We start from the raw sequence: 18,662 nt of genomic DNA on the forward strand, positions 1-18,662 counted from the left end.
AGAATGTAAGAAAATGAAAGGCAAGAGGAAAAAACACCCAGACATACACATAAAGTTACAAGCAACCTGTGTTGAGCATTAGGTAGAAATATTTCCAATTTATGAGCAGTCTACTTAGATTACTTCATTTTGCTTTAGCTCTCACAATTACTTATGATTTTCCAGGGCAGGAAATGCAAGTGGATGTAACTATCATAGGACATGAAGGGTGTATCTAATAGTAGTTTTCTGTTATAATATAGTTCAGATTTTGAAGCTTATATTTCTTAAATTTTCAGGGCATTTGAAACTCTAAAAAAAAAAAAAAAAAGAAAAAGAAAAAACAAACAAGCAAACAAACAAAAAAACTCTTCTGCAGGTGAAATAAATTAAAAACTGTATTTTTGCAGGTACCTGTTTTTCTCCACTGGGTTTTTTGTGGTTCAATAACAGCTCAACAGCTCCGACGACTTCTTTTCTGATAGCATGTAATAGAGCATCTCCAACATAGACATTAAAGCTTAAGAGTAGTTCGATGAGCTCCAAGTTCTCATTTTCAATTGCAATGAGGAGAGCAGTTCTTCCGAGAGGATCAATGCAATTAATATTGATTTTAAAATAAATTTCAGCTTCCTCTAGGGATTTCTTGACACTGGCATAGTCTCCCTTTTCCACAGCATTCAAGTAGGCTTTTTCTGATGGCGAGAGTTCTGATTCTGCTCTTACTATCCTCAGAGGGATGCGATCTCTATAGGGAGCATTAACATTTCTTTTGTAATAGAACTGAGCCATGTTTCATGCCATGCTATTTCTTTGTCTCTGAAAGTAGAAACCAAAAACACAAAGATATTAGTGTTAATATGCTTTTAAAATTGTTAAGCATCATACTTCTTCTCCAACTCACAGTACTATCAATAACAACAATACCATCATTAGTAACTATGAAGAGTTAAGGTTTCTTTTTTTCTTAAACAATATAAATACTAAATAGTTGTTAAATTATGTGGCAACAAAGTCTCCTTCTAAAATAAATAAAAAGAGATTAATATTTGGTAAACTATTTAAAAAGTTACTCTGAAAGTGAATTTTATCAGGGAATGCATTTAGAGTTTTGGAAATTATTTACAAAGTTTATCATAATTATATATAGTTTTCAGACAATCACTTTGAATATCAGAGGCCATATTTTTGAGATCTCAAAACTAAGTATTCAAATGTATAATTCATTGTCAATTTTTCTAATTGTGGAAATGCTATTGAGATTATGTAATACCATTGTGTTTGCAAAATATTGTTAATTTGTCATATATTCATTTTGTTTGTTTGTTTGTTTTCTTTCTTTTTTTTTTTTTTTTGGTAGACACAGGGTTTTGCCATGTTGCCAGGCTGGTCTCAAACTCCTGGGCTCAAGAGATCCACCTGCCTTTACCTTTCAAACTGCCGGAATTACAGGTGTGAGCCACTGTGCCCTGCCCTCTATACTTAATGCTAGTAAGTAGGGACATCGAAGTTAATGTAAATTAACAACATTAATATCAATAAAATATACTGAGCCCAATGAACATGATTGTATTTTTTTCTCTCTTTGAGTTCATTGAGGGGGGAAGACATGTATTGAGAATATTAATTAATCGTCAAGATGAGTCTAAGCAATTCCATTTCCAAAAGAAGGTTTGGAAAGGATTAAATGGTGAAAGAATTTATCATAAAAATGTTATTTTCTTAATTCTACTGCCTTAAAAAAATAACAATAAACCACAAGGCAGGAATGTATTCATTATAATTTTTTTAATTTAAAAGTTAGATTAAGGATATAGGTGAATATGAGAAAATTAATTCAAATAAATGAAAGCTCATCTTATCATAAATTCACAAAGGTACTGGAAGTCATATTGATCTAGTATCATCCTAGTGATAGAGATTCATAGAAAAAAAGTATTACATCTTGAGTATGATTTATTTGTTGCTGTTAGTTCCTCTTGCATACTTATTATCTAACCTATTTTATTTTTCTATGTTATTTAAATTGAACTCACATGTTTATTTGCATATGTTTACTCTGCGAAATTAAAATAAATAGGGTGTTCTAAGTACTTAAACATGCATATTCTTTTCAATTGATCTTCTTAACCCTAATCATTTTATGAGTAAATTAATTTGATTTGAATAATGTTTTAACCATAGATTAAACATGAATTACATTAACAAATATGATGATATTTAATAATATTTTTATTTTGGGAAATTTCACATTGTTTGCGTATTACCTCAATTTATTATTTTAATTATCAAGGAAGTAATTTTTACCCTTTGACATCCAGATAATTCATCATGATTTCTAAAATATCTAGGTATAAGAGCTACTATGAAAAACTATTATTTCATAATTGGTATTTCTCTGGCATAATATTTTGTAAAGCTACCTTCACAGACTAAGCAAAAAGTGAGTGTTCTATATGTATTAATTTCAGATGTGTGAATTACTTACTTGAAGGCTGATTATAACTTTAGTATTGTTGGAATGCTTTAACTCACTCTAGAATAACAGGAATAGCATTTATATTACAGAATATCAAGGAGAATTTAATATTTCTCCAATATCACTAAAACTTGAGTAAATCAAGATGATTATGAGTCTATCTATGTCATTGTAATTATCTGATCCTGAATGCCCCCATTTTTTGCATCAGTGATGCCATTACAATGTTGGCCTTGGAGAGGTGGTTGACACTCCCTTCCTTGGCACCTTTTTTCTCAGTCCCAGGTCAGAGTCTGTAACAGTGTGTGGGATCAATGCTATGACCTTAACATTGTAATTTTATCAGGACTAACATCTAAATTTTTCATAATAATAATGACTGGTATTTACATCCAATTTCAGCACTGTGCATACTCTTTAGTATCTCAGTTCTTTCTTATCTATGATTCCTGGAAAAATATGTGAATTTTTATTTTCGAGTTGAATTTAATTTTCCTACCAATAATATTTTTAGCTTGAGACCAGTGTTTGAATGTAGCTCACCCATAATACAGGTTAAAATGAAAATACACATGCACTTACACACATGCATGCACACATCAGTTCTGCATGTGAATTATGATTCAATCAAGATTCAATCAAGATTAAGAATCATGCTAGAGAATGAACAAACTATTTTTATTTTTTTCATTTAGTTAATTTTATTAATAATGCTACCAAATAAAGAATTAGGTAGAGAGCAGCATTTTATTCCTCATTGTCAAAGTACAGAATGTCAGTCACAATAGGGATTAGTGGACAAAACAGAAGCTATGGGAGGACTTTGAGGATGAGGAAAGATAAAAATAAATTAAGATTATTAATATCTATTTCATTTAATCCAGATAACTTCCACAAATGTAAACCACAGAAGTTCATTTTAAAAAGAGTTACATTACCCAAAAATGACATATTTTAGTCAACACTGTAATTAAGAGATGGAGAAGGTAAGGGATATTTGCATTAGGTAATCTATTTTTCTATCCATAAGGTGATGAAATCAACACTTACCAAGGAATGGGTGAGAAGATAAGAATGAAAGCATTAGTACTGAGAAAGATCTTTTATTAACTTTTATGACCTCTTTCAATCTCTTGGATTTGAAAACAGTATATAAGAATTTATGTTAGGAAGTCTAGACCGATTTTAAATACATTTAAAATGTAAATACATTAAATAAATTTAAATATTTACAATTGAATCTTAAAACACTCACAGGGAGAAACACACACACATACACACACACGAACACACACACACCGAGAAGAAAGAGAGAGAGAGAACAACTTTGATGTCTAAAACTTTAACATAAGAGAGGAAGGAAGATCATATAATTTTTTTGCACATAGGCTTGTCCTTGATTTCTTGAGATGCAGGGATACTAACTGGAGGACAAAAACATCAAGTTTAACATTTTAAAACTGTGCTACATAAATGCAATCGCAAGTGGCAGGTGCTGATAAGGCTGATGGAATCTCTCAGCTGACACACTTAACAGCTATGGAATTGCTACTGGATAGAAAGGCTGTTGAAGAACAGGAGACCCAGTATTGCAAATATGTTGACCTATAATGTCAAAATAAAACATTGTTCCTGGTCCTCCACTTTTAGAATTAACTTTGGAGGGGAAGTGATTTCTCCCCCCAAGAGACTGCAGAATTTTAAGAATCTTTTCATTTCAATGTCTCCTGTATAACACCAGACGTGGAATGACTGATGGGTCAAATTATATTTAGAAGATTTGGAAGAGATGAGGAGTGATGGGGAAATAACTCAACTTCTGAGATGTGACTTTTTACATAAACTAAGAATTATTTCCCCTAAATGTGTTGAGGATTAAAAAGAAACAAGAATGTAGAGAGAGCTATAACTTGACATTGATCCAAAGAGAAATTAAAATTGTCACTAAATATGAAAACTACAGTTCTCTAAGCAACATAAAGATATACAACCAGAAATTTTAGATATTTATATGTATCTGAAGGCACATTGCCTAAAGGATAAGTTTAGTTATATAATGGAAAGAACAATGAATTTGAGTTCCAAAGAACACAAAGGAAAGGGATATTTAATATGGAGAGATCTCCATTCTTTAGTATATATTACTAAAGGGAAAATGAATTTCCCCAAACAACATTTTCTTTTCTTCCCTAGTTGACTGTGAGAAAATACATGTTTACAGGTGTGATCTCATGACAGTAAGAAACAACTCCTATTTGTTATTAAGATACTATCACACATATGTAAGTTGCATTTGTACTTTGTCTGGAATCTGATATGAAATAACTTTTTCCCAAATAGTGCATTCGCACTCAATCCAATTAGAATTTTTTCTTGATAGTATTTTAACATATCATCTCAATAATCTTTCACATAACATATACTCCACATAAAAGCATAATGGTCTGATTTTTGCTATCACTCTGAATTCCAGATCCTTTTCTAATTTCCTTAGGCAAGAAACAATACATACGTTTCAGTAGCTGCAAGTGTTACATAAACAATATTACATATTGACTGAAATGTTTTGTGATTTAGTCCAGTCAAAAATTAACATGAATTTTATTCTTGCTTTGATGATGTCAAAGTGCAATGAACTAAATTTCTTTGAAAAGTTGTAGGGACATTTCTGTAAACCATGAAGATAAGGTTACACTACTCAACAACAACAACAAAAACTACTTTACTAAAATATTTTGATATTTTATCCTAGGATTTTAAAGATGAAAATCAAGATTATACTTATTTTCAAAATTCAAGCCCCTTGGATTTAACAAGTAACACATAAAAAACTAAACGCTATCTCCATTGTAATTTCCTTTTAATTTTATTTTCTCATCTTCTTTGTGATGGTATATTCCCATTTTTAAAACGCACATATCGAGGGGAATGGTATAGGCAGGGCAAACGATGTTATTTCGCTGGATTTTTACATCATGGGATTTAGAAAACATATATTTTAGAAAATAATGTGTAATAGTCAAAGTTTGAAACTCCACCCTGAGAGTTAGAAAATACACAACAATCTATTACTCTTTCCCTCTGATTTCAAAGGAAAAGATGTTCTTTTCTCATTCTAGCTGCTAACCTTGCTGTCTGAGCTTCCATCCATTCCCATTTCTCTAACACTTCACATGAACCATCACCCTCTTTCATACCTGAAGCCTCTTTCTGCAAACCTTCTTCCCTTCACGTCACAAATCTACTTAATTCTCATTATTTTTAAATTGTAATAATCTTTGGTAATTCTCTGTCCTGGCTCAGATTTTCTTTATTTTATAAACTTTAAGCTCACCGTCCATTCATTCATTTATTCTCTCTAACATGGTGTTTATCCTCATCATGAATAAATTTTATTTTTCTTAATCATGTCCTTCTAGTTGCCAAATACATTTGGCTCTTTTCAAGCCTTATAAGTTTTCAGTAGCTTCTGGTGACACGTCTGCTGAAATGAAACTGGTCTTGCCTTGGGCTCTGTGCCACCCTTCCTAATGCTCTACCTCCTACCTTAACATGACCCTTCTCTCAGCGGTTTCCATGGACTCCTTTTCTTCTGTCTAAAGCTGAAATATTGATATGACAAAGGTCCTGCTTGTGGCTCTTTCCTTCATCTATCACTCTCCCTATTCTTATCATCACTTGCTGTTTAAAACGTTCCCTGAAAAACACACATATGTTTTAAAATATCCTATAAAATCTATGTTGCCAGACCACATGTCTCCCTTAAGATCTGGACTTCTGCTATCCAAGATGGTAGCCATTAGTCACACGTGCCTATTTAAATGTAAATTAGCTATAGTTAAATAATATTAAGAATCGTTTCTATGTCTTACTGGGCAGATTTCAACTGCTCAGTAGCATTCCCTCACTACAGAGTTGATGTACTTTATCTCTTCATCATCTTTTACATAGGCTACAGCAACACCTTTCCAAATGATCTTACTGATTTTAGTCTTGCATACTTCCTGTTTATTCTCCACAATGCCACATACCTAATCTTTCTAAGATGCAAATCTAATCTCTAATCAAATCACTTTCTCACTTACAGTCTCTAAAAGGCTGATAGCCATTCACAGGTAAAACACAAACTTATTACGGAATACTGATTCCTCCATGATCTGGCTTCCAAGACTGTCCCAAGGCAAGCTCATTTTACACTGCCCAAAATACCAAACGACTTGGCTACTATAACTCTAAGCCTCTTATACTGCTCTTTATAGTTTTAGTGCCTTTCCTTCCCTTTAAAACTCCTGCCGGGTTTTAAAACCTTTCTGAAGCATCATAGCCTCTGAAGACGTTCCTTTTCTTCCTCTCAAGGCACAGTTATATGGTCCTTTTTATGCATCTTTATAAACCCTGTGGATCTCTTAGATTTAGAACATTTCTTACTGGTGTGTATATAGGAGATTGTGACGTAAACAGTTCTGCATCAGCATTCAAAATTTGTTGGTGAATCAATGAATGAATGATTATACTCAGAGTTATTACTCTGCCACTTTAGATTAAATAAATAGGGTCAAATTGTCGTAATCACTTGCCTAAAATTGTTTTAGCAATTCCAGTCAATAGCTGTTAAGCTATCAAATCACCTATGCGAAATACTTTCTTTTTCTTAACCTATTTTTCTTTTCTGCACATCTTTACTACTAAGCTTTTGGCAGCTGTATGAGGAAACATAACTGTAATGTATAAATCAACACATGGCTAGCTCATGGTTCAGAAACATGTTTCTCACCCTTACCGCCTAAAATCTTCAGAATGGCACAAGACGTTAGTAATTTGCTGACGTTTACAGGGGAATATAAGCACAGAGGGTAAAAATCAAGACATCTTAGAAAGCAATTTGAGTATTTTATAATAGAAGAAGTAGAATAAGTGTACCAGATAACAGGAGAATAAAACATGCATATTTATCTCTACAAAATTATAGAAAAGGATAGGATAAAAACTTAGGAATAAGAAAACATTAAGAAGGAATAATCACAGATGCTGGTAGAACAACACTAGAATTAACCAGTGAACTGGTCATGAAACTCTCTCAGTTTGTAAAATATAAAAGTTAATAGAAATAGAGAATAGAAATACAAGGGCCAATATCTATAAAATAGTAGTTGTAGAAAGTGAAAATGAAATAATACAGTATGAAGACTATTTTTATTAGTAACAACCAACAACTTTAATAGTTATAAAAAGATGTGTAAGACATCAGAAAGAATTCATAGTGTCACACTAGACATGTAAGAACAACTCCCTTAGGGACAGAAAATATTCTAAAGGAGGAGGGAAAATAGCATATCCCCCATGAGACTGCAACCTCACAACTTATTAATAGCTATGTCAACATTAATTAGTTGTTTATTCCCTAAAAATTTTGCTCAGAAAAGATAAGATTGTAAACCGATAACCACTATTTACATATAAATAATCACTATTTACATCAATAAATTTCTGCATGTCTGTTTAGCTGAGATAATATTTTGCCTACTTGGGCAAGCAGCTCCCTTACTAAGTGAGGTTACTCATCAAGACTCTCTTCAGAAGTCTCTTTTTGCTAAATCCACCAATCATAAACTATTAGGTCACAAAAATTGCCTCATCCTAATCATTTTCCCACCTTGAAAGATCAACCTGAAAGCAACTGAGCCCAGGCTAGAAAACTCTGTATATTACCCTGCCTCCTTTGGTGACATGGTAAAATTCAGTCCAGGTGACACTCTTCTTTACTGTTGTGAGTTCTAATGAACTTAACTTTGCTTTAGCAGAAGTTTGTATGGTGACATTTTTGGGGAGTTCAATATATAAAGAATCATGTTAACATCATACCTCTTAACAGTAAATTTGGAGGCAATAATATAAAGAGGTTTGCTTTAAAAATAGGGAAGAAAAAACAGAAGCTGTAATTTTATATCTTATTAAAATTATTTAAATGCAGGAAGGAATAAAATTAGTTTTCTGCATATGACCTCAGATCTTTACTCAAAGATCGTGTTTGGACATAGAAGTACACTATAAGGAAAATATAAAGATGAAACAGTCCTGGCACCGTGGCTCACGCCTGTAATCCCAGCACTTTGAGAGGTCTAGGTGAGCAGATAACAAGGTCGGGAGTTCAAGACCAGCCTGGCCAACATAGTGAAACCCTGTCTCTACTAAAAATACGAAAAAAATTAGCCAGGCATGGTGGCGTGCACCTGTACTCCCAGCTACTTGGGAGGCTGAGGCAGGAGAATCGCTTGAACCCAGGAGGTGGAGGTTGCAGTGAGCCGAGATCATGCCATTACACTGCAGCCTGGGCAACACAGCAAGACTTTGTCTCAATTTTAAAAAAAAGGATAAAACAAAAAAGTTTTCTGTTATTTAAATAGTTGAGAGATTTTTTTTTTTGTCTATTTTGCTCACTGAAATATACATGGTGCTCAGAAAAGGGTAGTGGAGTAAAATGTTTAATGAACATATCTGTATGTCAAGATTTGTGTTTGAAACATTGGCAATACCATGGTGAATGAGTACCAATGACCTGTACTCATAGAGTTTATGATCCAGTGGAAGGAACCCACGAAAATTAGCAAACATAGTAATTATAAGTTTCTATAAATCCTATAAGGAAAACACGTTTTAAGATGAGATGGAGAAATTTGCAGGAGGAGAAGAGATGAAGAGCTGTATGAGGTCAGATGAACAGGAATAGCCTCCCTGAAACATGGGAAATGACAAAATGCTAGCTATGTGAAAAGGTGCAGAAAAAATCATGATGTTGAAGGAACGAAAAAACTTTGAGGCAAGAGGAACAGGATGCATTCTAGGGAATGACAGAGGGCCAGTTGGCAGGAGTGCGATGACTAAGGGAAAAAGCGGAAGAGATGAGTCTGCAGAACTAGACTGTAGCCAAAGGATTCAGGACAAGGACTTTGAAATTTATTCTAGGCATAGTAGGAAGTTACAGAAGGGCTTTGTGTGAAGAGAATAACATAATCTGATCTCTGATTTTAAAGATCACTCTCACTGCTGATTGATTAGGAATTATACAAGCATGGAAGCTAAGAGACCATCTGCCAATAAACCAGTGAGTTTCATCAAGGGTTTACAAGGGAAGTGGACACATTAATATATTAACCCCTAAGATTAAGAGGCCATAATGATAGACTCTGATGCTAGCACAATATTCATGGGGATTTAAATGTCACATTTTTTAGTTTATTGATGTTTTTATTAGTGCTCTGATTTAACATATTTTGAGTAATCTTGCCCTAATCCTTATTTTCCCCAGCCCCTATTATTTGGCATAATTTGTAGAATTTGAAATTTTTCAGGAATACATTTAGATGCATATAAAATGTAAAAACAAGAACACATGCATAAATGTTATTACTATATCAGAAACACTTGTACTTCTCTCACTGTGTTAAAGACTCACTGCTTGCCTTGTTTACAATGAAAGCATAACTTGTCATAAGAAAAACAATATTAAGAAGAAATGTGGGTGAGGGTGGCAATACATTTTACAAATAAGCATTAACAAGATTAGACAAGGAAAGGAAAATAACCTGTTTCACAAATGACTTATTTAACAGCAAAATATGTTCAGTGTGTCCCACCACAATCAGATCCTGTGGCCTGTAACTGACCTCTGGTTTCTAAATTTGTGTGTGCATGTGTGTGTGTGTACGTGGATGTGCAAACAAAAAAAAAGATAGAATGCTTAAACTTGGATGCATATATAGAAGTTTTGATAAATATATGATCCTTCTATTCTTAAAAAAATCACTTATACCCATTAGGAGATTATCGCAAACATATGAAAAGAAACTAGGCATTGCTGTTTTTTTACTGTTGTTGCAGTGGTGGCGGTAATGGTGTGTGTCTGTGTGAGGGAAAAAGCCAGAGGCAGAGGGAATTGGACACAAACTGCAGAGTAGTGTATTAACAGGAAGCATGACAAATTAAGAATCAGGAATGGAAAAATAATAAGTGACATTGAGACATCTGGCTAGAAGTTTTGAAAATAATATTTTGTAGCACCATGAGAATGTTTTCTAAATTGATTTTAAAGTTAAATATTAAAGCACATAAAATGATAGGAAAATATAAATAAATATTAGTCTATCCTTTTGATGGAGAAGAGTTTTCCTAAGTAAAAACAATGGAGAAATGACTTTGTAGAAGACACCCTATGCATACACAGCATTTAAAAATTCTTAGTACTACAATCTAACACACAAAATTAAAACACAAAATAGCTAGGGAAATTATTAAAAATACATATGACAAAAAAGAGTTTATTAAGTAGAAAAGAAAATCCACTAAGGTTCAAAGAGCATAACGAACAGTCCCCTCAGAGAAAAGAAAATATAAGTAGAAAATGTTTGACAAAGCACTCAACTTTGCTGACCTCTAAAAGCTTAGAAATCTACCAATAAGATAAAAGTTATTGTGTGCCAAATGTGATCAGATTACAGACAAAAGAAAACCCAATACTAGAAATGATGGTGTTCAAGAATTTCTTCATAAATTGCTGGTGGTGGTTTAAACTGAAGAGAAATTGGAAATATGTGTATCACTCTTTTGAAAGGTTCAAGTTGTTTATCCTAGGAATACCTCCTTCCAGGAACCTATACTAGAGTTGTCTGGTAAAAGGAAGGTAATATATGCATAAAACTAAACACAACTTTGCTGTTAATTGTTGGGAAAAAATAGAGAGACTCAAAAGCTAATAATGGTCAAGTAGTTCATGAAGTTCTGCATATTTATTTAACAAAAATGTTCAGGTATTAAAATAATGTGTATTGCATTTTACTGTCACAGGAAAACACTGATATTATGATAAGCAGTAGTCACGGTTAAAATTTTAAACTAAGAATGCATCTGTAACAATGAAAAAACTTACACTAAAAAGGAAGTAACTACAGTTATAACTAAGAAAGGTTACATACGGGTAATTGGTGATTTTTGTTGTTGAATAATGAGAACATAATACATCTTGATAAAAACTAAACATTCATCACAAAATAAAAGTTTATTTTGTTAAAAGGAACAATCATCTGTCCTTAATAGCTAGCAAGTCTCTCCGATTTAAAAGGTGTTTGACTTGTTTTTGATGACTTCGAAAGCTAACACCAAGACCAGTAGGTAGAAATTATAAAGAAAAGGTTGCTTCTCAACAAAAGGTGAACTTTTAATACTATACTAAGACTTGTGTAAAGATTAAATACTTTATCTCAGAGGCCAGGAGACTCCCTGTTTCTGGCAGTATTCAAACATAGAAGTGACAACTTGAAAGGAATGTGCTACAGAGGATTTGATAACCAGATGGGTAGCTAAACTGGATAATCTTCAGTGAATATTAACACTGTGATCCTATTCGTCTCTGCTTTTGTCATTGTCTCTGCCAACAAACCATGTGACTTTGAACACATAACTAACTTTGTCACTCTTGTATTTCTCTATTAGTTATATTAAATGATCTCCACGCTTCAATCAAGCCGCAACTTTTTACTTAATTAAAAAAAATACTAGTGTTCTGCTTTGATACATGATTTTCCTGACTTTGTGTCCCATCAGTATATACCATGAGGTTTCCAAAGAAACTATTTTCAGAATACTGTAACTGTTCAGATAAACACAACTAAGAGACATAGTTTCAAATGTATTTATTTTGTGACAACTAAAAAAAGAAATTTTTGAACATCATACAGTTAGAATTTTCTATGGTAGCTCTCAGTCTAAGCATGTTTTATACGATGCAATTAATTTGGCTATTTTTTACTTCTAAAAATAACTACTTTTATATAAAATATAATCTTTCTTTAGATAATACATATTTTTAAAAATAATTAAACATACATATGCTCAATTAAGCTAGATTTAGAATTTCTTATTAGGAATACAGTTTTACAAATTCACACGTGTATTTTTCTTTGTTATAAAATAAATTCATCAAAAGTGGTTTGTTCTGGTATATTCTGTGTCGGATCAGGATGATTTTGCAGGCTGAGGATATAAAGTCACATAAAACACAATCCCAACAGGTAAATGTTGTTGCATATGTAAATTATTCCTCAAATAAAGCTGTTAAGACAACCACCACCACCAAACCCTGAGCAAAGAGAGGACATTATGAAGTGGAGGAGGAGCCTTGTTGACAGTCAATGGTAAATACCTTGTGGCAAGGTCTTCAGTTTAGATATGAGCAATGTTTTTGGACGATTCAGAGGAGAAAGCAGCAAGCTCTACCTGGTGGGGAAGAAATGCTTGCTGGAGGAGGTGGGGCTTCACCCAAGTATTTTACTGTAAGCAGATATTTTCCCAATGACTCTGTGGAAGCAAGGATTTCTGGGAGGAGGAAGCAGTATTCTTCAAGTAATGGAGATGCAAAAGAGATTCCCATTTTATGTTAGTTTCTGCTCCTAAAATAACTGCTTTTTTTTCATAACCAGTCCTACCATTACACAACAACTTTACTGCTGTATCTTTTCAAAACGTTTGTTACCTCATCTAATCTCTTCTAATATACTTAGTGACTCTTATTATTTTCTACCAAATGGTGAACTTTCTAGTGATTATAGACATTTGGAAATATGACAGCACTATTCAAAGTCACAGGAGAAGGTAATACATTTCTGTGGCTCAGATAAGTTTAACAACTCCCTCAAGGTCACACGCTTACTAAATGTTGCATCCTGAAGGTGCAGCAAAATATTAGCAATGAAAATGCTGATGGTTTCAGTGAGGAATCAGAGTCAGATGTGGTAAAAACCTTCAGGCTAAACTCGACCCCACATTTCCTGACAATTTTTGGTCATGGGAGGCAGGAGCAAAAGTTCTAACAGAGATGCTCCTGAATGAGGCTGGTCTCGGAATTTTGTTCTTGCCTTTATTGCTTAAACAACCAGAGTTTAAGACTCAACTTTAACTTCAGGCACCTGTAACAAGAACAACAAAATAACAACAGCAACAACAACAACAAAAATTCCAGAAATCTTACTATGTCAAGCACTGTTCTAAGTTTTACCTGCATGAACTCGATGAATCTTCAGGAAAACCTTGTGGGGTAAGTGCTATTATTAGTGTCCCAAGCAAAGAATACAGAGGTTAATTTATTTGATGAAGGTCGTGTGGGCTTTATAAATATGTTCCCTACCTACCCTGTATTACATATTTAGACTTTTGTTCTGTTACTGAATGGTCATTCAGTTTCCCAGTGGCTAGGTTTTCATCATGTTCTGCAATTCTCTACTGATGAGATTTACCCAAGCAGTGGGTCTTCTGATTCTGAACCTGTTTTCTCATTACCAGCTCTCAGGGAGTTCTTTTAAGTCCTCACCAGTACTCCTGGAGCTCCCCTAAATATTAGTACCTCAGATCTGAAGCTTCTTTGAAAATTGAATCCTGGCTGCAGTGTTGATCTGTAACACTCAAGGTAATGGAGTTAGCCCTATTTGTCACAGTCCCATTGGCTCTTCTCCTCATTAAGCAATATTTCCAGGCTCATAATTGTCTGCTCACTTGTGTCTAAAAAAGACTTAAGGGCTGGATCAGTGGCTCATTCCTGTAATCCCAGTACTTTTAGAGGCCAAGGCAAGAGGATTCCTTGAGTCCGGGAGTTCAAGACCAGTCTGGACAACATAGCAAAACTCGTCTCTACAAAATAATAATAATAAGAAGAAATAAGAATTAGCTGGGTATGGTGGCTCATGCTTGTAATCCCAGCATTTCAAGAGACTGACACAGGAGGACTGCTTTAGCCCAGGAGGTCCAGACTGCAGTAAGCTGTGATCGTACCACTACACTCCAGCTTGGGTGACAGAGCAAGCCTCTGTCTTAAAAATTAAATTAATTAAAAATAAAAATAAAATAAAATAGACTCATGGCATGTTAGAGGTATCTAATCTGTTTTCACCCCAACTCCCCAGTTACAGACAGTGAACGAATCTAGTTCAACTGACTATGGATGCAACTAAGAAATGGTAGCATAATGTATTCCTCTGCTCATATGAGGTGTTGCAATGATAAATAATGAAATGTTTCATTCCCAATGATAAATTAAAACCAGGAGGTTTAAACTCAGTGGGATTGTTCTGCATGACAATTCTCACTCTCTTTGCTGTTCTCTGAATAGCAATTCAGACTAAGTATTTAACATCCTGAAAACAGTAGCAAAATAGTAGAAGGTATAAATATTATAAAAGGCAATTCTTTCCTTTTGTCTTGAACTTTTAATTTTTTCCTCAATCTTCTCATGTCCTTCGAATTTACCAGTCAAGTTTATTTCTACACTGAACTCAAACATCAATTATGCAAATCAAAAGCAACTTTAAAAAATTAGAATGCTTAGAATACTCTTTATAAAGGTTCATTATGCACAAGGAATTTGTCATCTCTTAAATACCTCCAACAAATGTAGTAATTACCATAGCAACTTAAAAGACTAGACTTTTTGGGCAAAGGAATTTTGACAGGTTATTCGGTTATTTTCCAAGTTTATGATGGATTGCTGTCCAGAGAATTTTGTTATTCTGTGCAGTCATCAACCCTATGACATTGTGATCATTTTTTAATGACATAAAGCTATATTATGATATTTAAATACTCCTCCCACAGATTTATTTCTTTAGTGTATTGGCACTTAGATAGTTAAGACTACATTTAAAGCAGATTTTATCAGCAGGCATGTTAGCATTTTTTTTTTAATTCAATTACCTCTATGCCTTGGGGTGTTTAGCAGATATGATAGGATTATTCACATAAATAGCATAGTGTATTTTCCATCGAATATTCATTTAAGGTTTAACTAAATGAAACTGTGTCCTTTAATTCAAGTTTCCTCTTATTCTAGAAGTTGGCATAAAGTCATTGAAAATATTGATTTAAGAAATAAGAAAGAGCTGTGAACTACATAGTAGAATTATCCTTTCTCACTCTGGCTTCTAGACCTCGGCTATTTCTCTGCTTCCAGAATCCAGCTGCCTTCAGAAAAACTGAGAAATTAAATTACCCAAATATACTCTAACAGTTATTACCCTACACCACCTCAGAAAAAATAATGTATTAACTTCATAAACAATTACTGCCTCATGGCCGGGCGTGGTGGCTCACACCTGTAATCCCAGCACTTTGGGAGGCTGAGGCGGGTGGATCACGAGGTCAGGAGATCGAGATCATCCTGGCCAACACGGTGAAACCCCATCTCTATTAAAAATACAAAAAATTAACCGGGCGTGGTGGCGGGCACCTGTAATCCCAGCTATTCAGGAGACCGAGGCAGGAGATTGGTGTGAACCTGGGAGGCGGAGCTTGCAGTGAGCAAAGATAGCGCCACTGCACTCCAGTCTCCTGTCTCAAAAAAAAAAAAAAAAAAAAACCCCAAAAATTAGTGCTTCATTAAAATTATCATAAAGTGATTTATTCCTCAGGGGAAGCTGACAGTTGATATTTCACTTGTGAGTTTTCCAGTTTCCATTCAAAATTAGAATCCCGAAGTGTCATGATACTAAAAACCTTATAGTCTCATGGATGCAATGATGGAACATTTAGATGAAAAGTGAAAAAAATACATCCAAATATTAATCAAATATTTTGTCTACATAGTATCTGACACTGGGATGTCTATAAATATTTTATTTTCTTATTTTAAACCAGATCCTTGTCATATTCTCATTACAACCTGCTGAAACCAACTATATAAGTGTTTGGAAGTAAAATCATCATTGTTATGCAAATTCCACATTTTCTATATACATTTTCTATGTCCTGAAGGTAAGAAATATTATACTAGAAATATATTTTAGTGAAACATTATTTTTAATAGCTGTCTTCTTTAGTATTTTGTAATAAGTGCTTATAGTGAGAGACCACCTCAATAAAGGGAGGTAATCTTATTTTTTTTATTTTTTATTTTTTTGAGACAGAGTCTGGAGTTGCCCAGGCTGGAGTGCAGTCGTGCGATCTCCACTCACTGCAACCTCCACCTGCCGGGTTCACGCCGTTCTCCTGCCTCAGCCTCCTGAGTAGCTGGGACTACAGGTGTCTGCCACCATACCCGGCTAATTTTTTTTTTTTTTAATTTTTTATTTTTAGTAGAGACAGGGTTTCACTGTGTTAACCAGGATGATCTCGATCTCCTGACCTTGTGATCCGCCTGCCTCGGCCTCCCAAAGTGCTGGGATTACAGCCATAAGCCACCGCACCCGGCCTAATGGGAGGTAATCTTTAATATCAACTCCTGGTCAATGCTGTGCCTTTGGCCTCTAGCCATGCATGTAGAGCCCAACTTGCCAATTACTAATTTCCTCAAGAATGATCTGATTTTTCTGGTTGATAATTCTTTTTTGTTTCCTGTGCCTTCCACTGCCTCTTCTTTTGTCAAATTCTAGAAACTCTCTTGACTGTCTACATTTTGCAATTTTTAAGAACACAAGACTTGTAGTCAGGAAAAACTTATTTGAACACCAACTTTGATACCTTTGTGGTTTGGACAGAATTGCTTAACTCAGAGTTGATTTCTCATATGTAAAAAAAGGGATAATGCTGACTATCTCAGAGCTTTGTGTGAAAGAATTAAGATGCAATGTGTTAAATGGACCATGGAGCTTGTGTCCCAGAAGACACAAAGCAAACACTATTTTATTTTAAAAGCTCTGACCTTTTGACTCCTGCAATTCTGGAAGTTCAGGGGTTGAATTAACCCTAAGTTTACTGCAATCACATTGTAATCCAAAAACTAAATGCACAGCCCAAGAAGGTTTGATCTGAAGACTTCAGATGATTTTACACTACATAAGGATAAAAGACTAAATGTTTACCATTCCTAGCATCAAAACTGACAATGAAAAAAAATGTGTTGGTTTTTGGAGCCAAAATGATTCTGTTTTTGTAAACTTCTGCTACTTAGCCTCAGGCTACTCATTTCCTCTGAGTCTCTCTCTGTGTCAAAGTAGATAATTATGACCATAGGCAGGGTTGCTGAAGTGCAAATGCGATATAATATATACAAAGTGGCTAATATGTAGGTATTCAATCAATGGTGATACTTTCATCACATCTCACTACATTTCTAGATGTAAGCGCATACAAATAATTTGTAAAAATGTTGTTTAAATCAAATGGTTTAGACAAATGTCAACTGGCACATATTCTGTGGCAGATATAATTAAAACGTAATGATTACTGCCAGTGTTATTTATTTATTTAGAGATGGGTCTCTAAATGTTGCCCAGGCTAGAGTGCAGTGGCTACTCACATGATTAATCACGGTCCACCACACTCTTGAACTCCTGGATTCAAACAATCCTCCTGCCTCAGCCTCCTGAGTAGCTAGAAATAAAGGTGCACACCACTGCACCTGACTGACAGTTTTATTGTTAATGCAAGAAATATCTACATTTATTTTATAAAATGAGTTTCCAAACTATTGGAGAGGTATTGATCAGCTAGGTTCATAGTTTACAAGAGGACTAATTTCTAATAATCTACTCCCATCATTTGCATTTACTGTTTAGTTGTTTCAGCTTTAGTTTTATAAAATTGAAGAAGTATGATTTTTCATAAAATAAATGAAAATATGAATATATTACAGATACTAGAAATATTCTTCAAAATGTAATATATATGTAGACAGCTATATGAGCTACTAAAGATAAAATATATATGTATGTATAGAAATGCATTTTTACCAATCACCTAATATATGAATAGAACAGGACTAACAGGACACTAAAAAAAAAAGAATAGCTGAGGCCGGGTGCGGTGGCTCACGCCTGTAATCCCAGCACTTTGAGAGGCCTAGGCGGGCGGATCACCAGGTCAGGAGATCGAGAACATCCTGGTTAACACGGTGAAACCCCGTCTCTACTAAAAATACAAAAAAATTAGCCGGGCGTGGCGGCGGGCGCCTGTAGTCCCAGCTATTCGGGAGGCTGAGGCAGGAGAATGGCGTGAACCCGGGAGGCGGAGCTTGCAGTGAGCTGAGATCGCTCCACTGCACTCCAACCTGGGGGACAGAGCGAGACTCCATTTCAAAAAATAAAATAATAATAATAATAATAGCTGAAATATAAACTAATATAAACCATAAATCATGATACAATATTGATGCTATAGACTTTATATACAAATTAATATGAATTTTATTACAGTAAATATTTCAAGTAAAACGTCCCACAAGAGTATT

The 18,662-nt window shown here is 34.3% G+C and overlaps 1 protein-coding gene across 1 annotated transcript in view; it reads right to left on the reverse strand.

Annotated features, from left to right (window-relative positions):
• TRPC4 (transient receptor potential cation channel subfamily C member 4) overlaps positions 1–18,662 on the reverse strand; it is a 221,594-nt gene that overhangs the window by 143,280 nt on the left and 59,652 nt on the right. Inside the window, exon 2 of the mRNA XM_050767068.1 lies at positions 394–798. Coding sequence (XP_050623025.1) covers positions 394–771 — 378 coding nt within the window. The 5' untranslated portion in view covers positions 772–798. The remainder of the gene's footprint in view (positions 1–393; positions 799–18,662) is intronic.

Source organism: Macaca thibetana, chromosome 17 (assembly GCF_024542745.1).
Source record: "Macaca thibetana thibetana isolate TM-01 chromosome 17, ASM2454274v1, whole genome shotgun sequence".
Lineage (NCBI taxonomy): Eukaryota > Metazoa > Chordata > Mammalia > Primates > Cercopithecidae > Macaca > Macaca thibetana.